Source organism: Primulina huaijiensis, chromosome 14 (genome assembly GCF_012295235.1).
Source record: "Primulina huaijiensis isolate GDHJ02 chromosome 14, ASM1229523v2, whole genome shotgun sequence".
Taxonomy (NCBI): Eukaryota; Viridiplantae; Streptophyta; class Magnoliopsida; order Lamiales; family Gesneriaceae; genus Primulina; species Primulina huaijiensis.
Window position 1 is genome coordinate 6119284 of NC_133319.1, and position 10553 is coordinate 6129836.

A 10553-nucleotide genomic window follows, 5' to 3' on the forward strand; every position below is an offset into this window, starting at 1 on the left:
AGCTTTCTGTTAGATTGTTTTAGTGAGCTACATGATGTATTGACTGAGATATCCAAGCATATTATACACACTTATATGCTGCATATTTATCTGTTGCATGATACATGTTTTACTGTTTTGGCATATTATGCATGACATATCATGTTGAGCCTAATATCTTTTGAGATATACCTCGTTTGTTGGGGCCGCTCAGCCCCTATTCTGTATTGTGGACGATGGGACATCGAGAGCTACATTGTCCGATGGGACCCGTGAGCTCTGATAACCTGGACATTGTAGGTCCACGTCTTGATGATGAGTGTGGGAGCCAAACCATGCCTAGAGCAGATCAGAGACTACACACTCAGGGGTCTCTAGACTGAGCATGAGATTCTTGACTTGATCCTTGATATCCGAGCATATTGTATTTTTGCATGCATCATATCAGTTTGTATACTCGTACATTCCCGTATTGGGCGATTATCGCTCACGTCCTTATTTTCATCTTGGGCACCCCATTCCACGGGGCAGGTTTTAAGTTGGACGGTTCGGACGACCAAGGCAGTGGCTAGAGAAGTTGGGTTTTCGGTGGTGATCAAGTGGAGGTTTTATGTGGTTTATCTTTTCTTGTTCAGAATTATGTTTTCGATATGGTTGTATTAATGTTTAAGACTGCTGTTATTGTTCTGTTTTCGTTTGAGTTGTTAAGATGATTAAATTATTTGATTTCCGATGTTTAATTGTTGTTAATAAGATTTAATGCTGCATGCTTATTAGTCTGTTTAGTAGTGGCTCGGGTAAGGGCGCTACAAACAATCTCGTCTTCTTGACGACCATGTCTAACACTACCACGACTGCTGCCCTCTCCGCAGTTTCCTCATCCTGACATCTGAAAGGAAACCAAGGAAAGTTCTAAATCCCAAAATAGTAATCTATATCCCAAAAATTTTTGCATACTCTGATACCATCTATATGTAGCGCATTTACCCGAAACATCTACACTAAAATAAATATCATGCGATAATAAAGCTTAAATAAATCAAATATAATCATCATCAGAGTAATCAGATATTAAAATTTGTAATAAGTGGAAATCGTAAAATAATTTGTAATATCTCTGCTACAACATTGGTAAAACCTGATTAAAGTGTTATACAACCAAATAGATGTTTGTTGATAAACTCGAAAATAAAAGCTGCTGAAAACCTTCTTTGGAAGCATCGATCTCCTCTAAACATTGCTCTGTCCACTTGACTCGCCCAACCCGAGACCTGTCTCGTCCCCGTGGGAATATGGTGTATAAGATAAAATCAAGGACGTGAGCGACCTAATCACCTAGTACGTAATGGATGAATATACAAACCTATATTTACATGCATGAATAACAAACTGATGATTAAGGATCAAATTGGAATCAATGCTCAATTTAGAGGCGCTTGATTGCGTATCATTCTACGTCATAGCATCAGTGGGTGGCTCCCAGTACCCAATTGTCCAAGAATCAGAGTTGAGTGGCCCTTACTAGATCAAAGCTTATCTCAAAGGATATTCAATATCAACATAATATGGAAATGTCACATATATAACTGAGAGTAAACGTGATTAATATAAGAAGTAAAATACCACACGTAAGAATTCATACTCAACTTGATATTTCATTCAGTACTTACGGACCTCTACTATCGTTGGAAATTCCTACGCTCCAAGCCTAAACATCATAACCAAAAAATTGTTATTACTCTATATTCATGCCTATAATTTAAAACTCTATCCCCTAATTATAATTAAGGCCCTTGGATCATACCTTCGTCCGTAGTCAATCTTTCGTGGACGATAGCTTTTTGGGTTCAATTTTATGTTTCCGACCACTCCAAGAAAGTTTGCAACCTGTCGAGCCTTCAGAAATAGCTAGAAATTATCACAAAACACTAGAATTTGAGGGTGAAGCTTGTAAATGGTAGGAGAAAATTAATCCTTCTTGACCTATTTATAGGTGGATTTGGAAGATCTGAACTGGCTTCTAGGCGCATGTGTCTGTAAAGGCCTAGAAATCCTTACTTGAAAATTTGCGGAAAAATTAAAATTNGTCATACTGGCTTTGACACCTCACCGGACGATGGAGATCAGAAGGTCCATTCTTGGGTTCAAAAGAATCGAACTCTTACGTATCCAAAGTTCATTGGATGTGTTACTACTTTGCAGGCTGCATGGGTTCGGAAGCTTTGAACTCACCTTCGGGAGATTTGAACCGACCGGTGGTTCTGAACTGCTATTCGATCTTTCCAAACCGGCTACTAATAATCATGTTTAAGTAATGAGACTATAATCATGTTTGAATGATATTTTATTGATAATTGAACTCAAATCATTACACAACATTCAAATAAGATTCTATTAAAGCTTAACACGTACACTATCGCAGCGTTTGGTTGGGCGGATTAGGTGTGATAGATTATTTTATCACACCTAATCCTGCGCTTGGTACGATTTTTATTTAACCAGCTCAATCCTTCTTATGAGTGATTAGGTGGTATTACGTGTGATAAAATAATACCTCCTTACTCCGTAGGATTATTAATCCCTCCTCTACCCCTACTCTCTTTCCAATTTTACCCTTCTTCCTTCACCGCTATTGAACCACCTCGGCTGCCGGACCGCCGTCGCCGCCCTCGCCGGACCTCCGCCACCGTCACCGTTGCCGGACCGCCGCCGCGGACCTTCGCCGGAACGCCATCGTCGCCCTCCGCCACCGTCGCCGTTGCCGGACCGTCGCCGCCGGACATACGCCGGACCGCACCGCCGGACCTTCGCCGGAACGCCATCGCCGCCCTCGCCGGACCTCCGCCACCGTCGCTGTTGCCGGCCCGCCGCCGCCGGACATTGGCCGGACCGCACCGCCGGACCTTCGCCGGAACGCCATCGCCGCCGTCGGACCGCCGACTTACCGCCGTCGTCGGACCGACGCCGTCGCCGGACCGCCGCCGCCGGAGTGGAAGAAGAAAAAAAAAGAGGAAGGGCAATTTTGTTCTTTCATCAAAAATTTCAAAATTATCCTACACTTAAAAATCTTACCAAATGTACTACCATATATTACATATCTACGACAATCATTTTCTTTATCATTTACATACTAATCATTAGTTTATTTTATCCTGCAACCAAACGCAGCCTATATCTTCAACAATTTCATAAGAAATTGCATTCGAAATATGTGTCTTTTGTAAATGCACGACACTGAAATCTTATAGACCAGACCTAGTTACAGTCATCCTGAAACAAATATTAAAAATAATAAATTAATGTGAAATATTATTTAGATTTTAAACAAAGGAAATAATAAATATCGCTAACTATAAAATTACTAATTCTATATTAACATGATAATGAAAATTTTCGAAAATATAATATGAATCAATATATATTATGAAAATCTTCTTTGAATACTTTGATATTTGATTATGTGGAAAACATATATGTCAGAAATTTCTTTTCACAAAAAGAAAAAAAGTTGTTCTAGAGACTCAACTATGAAAAATAAATTTTTAGGTTAAATTATGTCACAAACGGACATGATTATAATATACTTCGTAATAAACCTTGTGCAGCGTCCGTTTTATATATTTAAGCTTATATATATTTGTATTTTTACATAGATAAAAATTTTTTTTGAAAAATTAAATTTTACAATAAATTTTTTTATTTAATAAATGTTTTAATAGAATAAAAAATTATTTAATATATTTAATGAGAATGATAGATTGATAAAAAAAAATAGATAAAATAATATTAACTGTGAAATTAAACTATGTCAAGTAAAAAACTTGTAACACTTTTGTAAAACGTGTTTCTCCAACCCATTTGCTTCTCCTCTATTCATTCTCACTCGCAGAACTGCTGGCTGCAATGGCGCCTGCTCCCCACAAGCGCAAATCGATCCCTCTGCTACTCATGCTTCTCCTCGTTTCCCTCTTGATGTTATTCATCTTCTCTCTCTCCCCCTCAAATCCCAAGCCCCAAATCCAACAGCTGCTGCGTCAAAACCCAAGCCCAAACCTGAACCCGAACCAGAACTTCACCTTTATCATCAAAGTCCTCACCTTCGACCGTCTGGAATCTCTCTCCCGCTGCCTCACCTCCCTCTCCAAAGCCACTACGATATCAACGATAAAGTTCACTTGCACATATTCGTCGATCATTTTCTGCAAGATTCCTCTAATGGGTCTGTGAATTTGGACCGAAAATTGAACCATTCCCGGAAGATTCTCGATTTTGTCGATGGGTTTGATTGGAGTTGTGGAGAAAAGTTGATGCATTATCGAACGGCAAATACTGGGCTTCAGGCGCAATGGATTGAAGCCTGGTGGCCCATCTCCAATCAAGAGTTTGCTTTTGTTGTTGAAGATGATCTGGAGGTTTCGCCACTCTACTATAGGTTTTCTATTTGACCTGCTTGCTGACTGTTTATTTATTGTACGCGTCATTTTGCTGTCATTTATGTATTTGATCGAAGTTGCGTCGTAATGATATATTTTGTATTTGTTTCTCGTGATAGGTTTCTTAGGCTGTGATTATGAATTATTACTATAATGCCTCCAATTTTAGTCCTTAGATTTACGGTGCATCGCTGCAGCGGCCTAGGTTTGTGCCAGGTAATGTCTATCCTGTTTAATATCTTTTGCGGTTTCTTATTAGGACATTAACTTAAAGTGGGTTTTGGTAGTTTAGCGGATCAGAAAGTTTAACAGAATTAGAATGCTGTAACTTAAATATATTGTTTCTCCACTAGAACTGTAGGCAAATTAAAAATAGTGTTTACAGTCTTCGTCATCTGAAGCTGATTTAGCTATTATAATTAGATCAAAATTCCAAATATATATCCTCTTACTGGGATTTTTTAAATTCGTTTTCAATGCATGACGGTGCCTTCATTGGTCCATATTGTATGTTACCCTCTTTAAGAAACAGATCAGATGAGTAATGCACTTAATGATTCTTAGGGGCCTCATCTGTCCTCCGCGCCTCTTATTATGCCCGTGAATATGTTTGTAGTATGGGTGGTGGTTAGAGTTTTTACCTGACGTGTTATGGTTCTTTGGTCAGGTAAACATGGAAACAAAATGCAATTGGATGATGGGACTTGTATTTTCTTGTATCAGCTGGTTGGCACTTGGGGCCAGCTTCTTTTCCCAAGACCTTGGAAAGAGTTCCGTCTGTGGTATGACGCACAAAAATCAAAAACCATGAAACCGTTTTTGGAGGGAATGGTAACCTTTTATATTAATCACTGTGCTTTTTTTTTTTCCTTCATTTCTCTGTCCTTAATTTTCATTATTGCTGAATCAGGTGACAACCAGTTGGTACAAAAAGTTGGGAGAGAAAATTTGGACTCCCTGGTTTCTTAAATTTAATTAGTCTCATGGGTACTTCAGTATTTATACAAATTTTCTTCATGAGAGAGCACTGAGCATCTCTCATAGGGATCCAGGTGTCAATTATTGGAAAACAGCGGGGCCAGATTCTTACTTAGTGGATGAAAATTATAGTGATTTTAGCTTGTTGAAGCTATATCCGCTGAATGAGCTAAAGTGGTATGATTTCTGCTTTAGAAAGGTGCTTACTAATAGAATTGTGGATAGTTCCCGCAATCTTGGTCCTATCCTTCAATCTGTTCAGAATGATAAATCTTTTATATTAGTAAGTCTATATAGAGTACACGAGGCGGTTATCAGGAATATGGTCGGCCACTTTGAGAAGCTGGATGTTCGAAATTATGTATTTGTTGGCCCAATGTCTCATGTCTTGCTAGATCTTGCAAGAAGGGGTCATCCAGTGATTGATGCAAGCCACTTTTCTGAGGTTAACAACCTTGCCAAGTCTATCACATTTCAGGATTCAACGGCCGAACTTGTCAAAGAGATTTTAGTGAGTGCTTATGTGACTAGAAAGAGTTTGGATCTTGGTTATAATATCTGGGTGCTCGAAGAAAATATGCTTCCTCGTACCGGTGATTCATTTTATGATTCATTTGTCAGCGCAAATGATGTTTTTATTGGTAAGACCACTGGACTTCTTTTTGTCAGGAGCTCGTCCTTGACTTTGAAGATTTGGTTTGACGATTTTGTAGACAAGATTGTTTCGCTGTTTGATGCGTTATTAAAGGACTCAGTGACTCATGACAGAATTATGTTAGATATGGTCGAGAAATTACTGGAGCAGCAGAGAATCAAGTTTGATGACATCGATGCGTTGCACCTTGGCTTGAGTTTAGGAATTGTTCATGCTAACTCAACCACATCATTTAGGACAGAAAATAAATTCGTATACTGGTCATCTGAAACAAAGTTGGATATAATACAAAGGCAACTTGAACATTTAGATATGTGGGTCATCGATGGCGATTTTTCTTGTGTTGGCGTTTTTTTCACCCGTCATAGGATTTGATGTTATGATTATTATTTTCTGACATCGTATCATTTGGAGAACAGACCTATTCTTTTCCTAAAATTTTAGCACGAACACTCGCAATTGCAAAGAGCAAAGTAAAGGGATTGACTTAGCACTATTGAATGCGATTTTCGTGGCAATCAGAGAGTGATACAGTGTTGGTCTGATTGCAAAAGCAAGCTATTTGGCATGGCAGCTCGGCAGAGAGTACATCTGAAATCATTGTTAATTGTTTCTGTTGGAGCAACACAAGCTGGATTTTAAACTTGTTTCATACAGAACTACCAAAATTTGTGTATATTATAGATGGTTCTGGAAGTTGGCGAGAAACCACGAATTAGCATTTGGTACAAAATGGAAAAAAAAAAAAACCATTACCAAGGCTTACACGGCCTTGGAAACTGTTATCAGGTATGTAGCTATTAATTAGAGGATCAAATTTTGTGCAGTGGATGAACTCTTTGTGTTGTATGAGGTTTCTGATGACTACTCGTTCTTTTAAACCTTAGATTGGGGCAAAACAGTTTATAGGAGTTGTTACCTCGTTACTTTTTCATCTGATTTTTTTATTGATTATCTGGTACTTGTTGTTCCTTGATGTCATATGATTAGCCTTCCCATATATTGTTTTTTTTTCCCGTAGATTATTAACATAATTGAAGAAAATAGAAGAAAGGAAACTCCATCTTTCAGCTGCAGCTGCCCCAAATTGGATTAAACATTTTCTGGCAGAGTTCAAGAACTCATGGATATCCTTACTTCTGAACACATGATCAATACTGTTCATCTGTTTCTTTAACATCTGATCTGTACTTGTACCATGATGCCCATAGTAGATAGATAGCAAAATTGAGGCTACTAAGGATGGCTAAAAACCAGTAAAAATAATCCAACTTGTTATGGTTCAATTCTTTTGCTTCCAGCCAGCCTTGTTTACTTGCTGCAACCTTCTCTGTTATGGCATTGATGATGGTAACAAATATACTGCTAAAGAAATACCCAAAAGATAGTGATAGCAACGAAAAAGAAGTGGAAAGAGACCTCATTCCGGATGGAGCTTCTTTATAGAAGAATTCCATCAGTCCAACCATTACAAACATGTCTGCTATCCCGAAGATTCCATATTGAAAGGAAAGCCAGAAAAGACTAATGGGCTTTAATGGATTCTTGAGAGCTTGATCCCTTCTTTTTACCTCAACCAAACCGGCAATTCCCATTGAAAGGACTGAGAGAACAAGCCCAACGCCTACACGTTGGAGCTGAGTTATCCCAGTTGGATGGCCTGTCAATCTTCGGGCTAATGGGATGAAGAAAAATTCATAGAGTGGAAGTAGAATAACCATGAACATTATCGGAATTACCGGTATGGAAGGATTTGGGATATTTAATGTGGCCAAATGAGGTTCCATTATGTACCCTTGGAGTACAGAGAAAGTCTGCAGTTGTGCCAGGCATGTGTTCATTATAACTGTACTGGAAAAGATAGGCAGCATCCTTATCAGTTTCTTGACTTCCTCAACTTGTGTAACCGTGCAAACTCTCCTTGGCTGAGTATTCACTCCGTCCCAGAGAACAGCAGCTTTGTCTAGGAACCTGATTTTTAACACCATTATCAGTGAAGCGAACCAAAACCTCTATGAGGAATCTATGTAAAAAGTTGAGTGTACCTGAATTGTCTAGTGTGTAGAAGTTTTTCTTCAGAAATATCTCTTTCTTTCTTGGCAATCTCATGCAAAATGCCAGGGTTTTCGGGTAATTTCAGATTCCTATTCTGAATCGCAGCAATAATGACCTAAAATACACCAGAATCATAATCAACAAAAATTTGATGAGCTCCTAGGCTCGAAGGTGCAGTGATTCTCTACCATTGAGCCTAGACAGAAGCTAAAGTTTGGCCCTTTACCTGAGCGTGTGTGCCTTGGCCATGAGGCACGAGCCTCTGTACACGTTAAAAGTTTCGATGTGCACTTAAGGCAGTTGGGAAATCCGAAGTGAAATACTTTTTCACTTTTTAATCAATGATAACTTATTGTCATAGTTCATCATAGTTTATAAAGCAATTTTTTTGGTATTTCTGGAAAATTTTGTTTCTTTTTTTAGATTTTGATATATTATCCTCTAGAACGCACTTGCACCTCACCTCTACAACACTTAATGTGCCTAAATTTGTCTTGCACCCCTGTTTCCTTGGAGTTTGTCTTGCTACACGCAAGTAAATTTTTGGGTTGAGTGGAATTGATTCGGACCTGTGATATCTTAACAATGGAGCTGCTTGCTAACGGTTGGGACATATAGAAAGGCTTTCCAAGTGCAAGAACGATGAAACCAATGAGCGCCGTTACTAAACCAGTGAAGAAAGCCCAGTGCCAACCTTTATTCAGAGCAATCCACACAACTGCTGTAACTGCTAATAGTGATCCAATGGTAACACTAAACTGATAATAGTTGAAATAGCTTGCAACGGACCTTGCCCATTCTGGGTCCGTCCGATCGAACTGATCCGCCCCAAGTGCAGCAATAGACCCCTTCACTCCACCAGATCCTAAAGCTAGCAAGCACACAGAAGTATAAAACATGAACGCTTCACCACCTTTGACACAGCTCGATTTTTCTCCGGAATCAGCTTGTGAATTCTTGTAGTACGCCTGGATTGTAATTAGGAGCAGTCCCTGTGGACCAAAAACAAGAATAATCTGACAAGAAATTTAGGGGTGCATTTTTCTTGAGGAATTATTGAGTGATAAATTTTTTTTTTTTACCGTAATTTCAAGAAATCCAAAAATCAGGCATGTGTACAGTCGATTCAGATAAGTGTCTGAGATGAAACCTCCCACAATGGTGAGAAAGAAAGTTGAACCTAAAAAGTTGGTGAGCGTGTTGGCCGAGGTCGAAATACCAAAGGACATAACATGGTGGAAGTATAGTACCATAATGGACATGTTTGCCACAAATCCTATGTTTTCCAAGGCTCCTAAAACTGCACCAAATTGCAAAATTTCTATTTTCATAAAAGAACATAAAAGTGTCCGTTGATTGATCTTACTCAAAATCTTTGTACAGTTTTTCAGCAAAAGAATAAAGCAATAACTTACCGAAAACGAAAATGCAAGCCCTGAATCCTCCTCGTCTTCTGGACTTGTTGTAATTCAGTTTGTATAGAAAATCCATGGAGCTTAAGTTGTGAATTCTAAATTCTTGTTGAATAAATGGTTTCGTGTGAATATTTTGTGTGTGTGTGTGTGTGTGTGTATTTATATTTATAAACACTATATCTTATTTTCCGAGACAAGATTACTGTTTCTGTCTTGCCCGAACATGACACTGGTTGAAATGTCAATTAAAGTTATCTACATTGCACGAATATCCCTTCATTTGTATTGTTTCCCATTCTTGTTTCTGTTTTCAATTTTGTGTAAGTTCATTTGTTGTCCAAAAGATATCCGTTGGAAGTCAAAGACTGAATAAAATTGTCTCCTTTGATTAAATTAAACTTATGGTCAGTCTGATACAAAAACTCACTTGAATACGTATAACTTGTAAAATTACTTTAATCAGTTTGATTTTCGAAGTGATCTTTAAGGGGAAAAAAAACAATATCTGGATATAAATGAGGGGAAAAAAGAGCCTTTTCATTTGTGGAAAAAAGTCCACATTTTCTAACTTTATTTGAATACATATATATATATATACACACCGATAAGGTGACATACAACTATTAGATATAATAAAATATATCAAAATAGTTTATCCAATAGATGAGTGACTCCTCATCGGTGCTCGCCTAGTGGATGTAATAAAATATATTAAAATTATAATTCAATATGTGACTGACATCTCATCGGTGCACACATTAGTGTACACAGTGACATCTCATCGAAACCTACATTTTTATAAATAAATATTTTTCTGAGAAAATCACTTTTACATTTCGTATCCAAACTTTTAGTCGGGTCTAGAGCACCAAGAATAATAGTGTTGGTGAAAATCTCTTCAAGATCTACGCGTTCTTTTTTTAAAGAGAATCATTCAGTTTCTCTTCAGAATAATTTTTTTATAATGGAGGTAGATAATAAGAAATGTGATAATGTATGATCCGGAGACCATGAACCATATATTGATTATGTATATCA

At 38.0% G+C, this 10553-nt stretch overlaps 2 protein-coding genes across 2 annotated transcripts; one reads left to right on the top strand and one right to left on the bottom strand.

Moving 5' to 3' along the window:
• The first annotated feature begins 4565 nt into the window (after positions 1 to 4565).
• LOC140957233 (uncharacterized) lies at positions 4566 to 6420 on the top strand. Its single transcript, XM_073414364.1, has 3 exons — positions 4566 to 4617; positions 5080 to 5194; positions 5409 to 6420. The coding sequence occupies exons 1-3, from the start codon at positions 4566 to 4568 to the stop codon at positions 6418 to 6420; spliced, it is 1179 nt and encodes a 392-aa protein (XP_073270465.1).
• A 650-nt stretch (positions 6421 to 7070) lies between these two features.
• Positions 7071 to 9782, bottom strand: LOC140957498 (protein NRT1/ PTR FAMILY 4.3-like). The gene is made up of 5 exons (XM_073414793.1): positions 9516 to 9782; positions 9183 to 9400; positions 8670 to 9092; positions 8091 to 8215; positions 7071 to 8016 (listed from the first exon to the last, which is right to left on the bottom strand). Exons 1-5 carry the CDS (start codon positions 9589 to 9591, stop codon positions 7197 to 7199), a joined length of 1662 nt encoding a protein of 553 aa, XP_073270894.1. The 5' UTR covers positions 9592 to 9782; the 3' UTR covers positions 7071 to 7196.
• Positions 9783 to 10553: the final 771 nt, after the last annotated feature.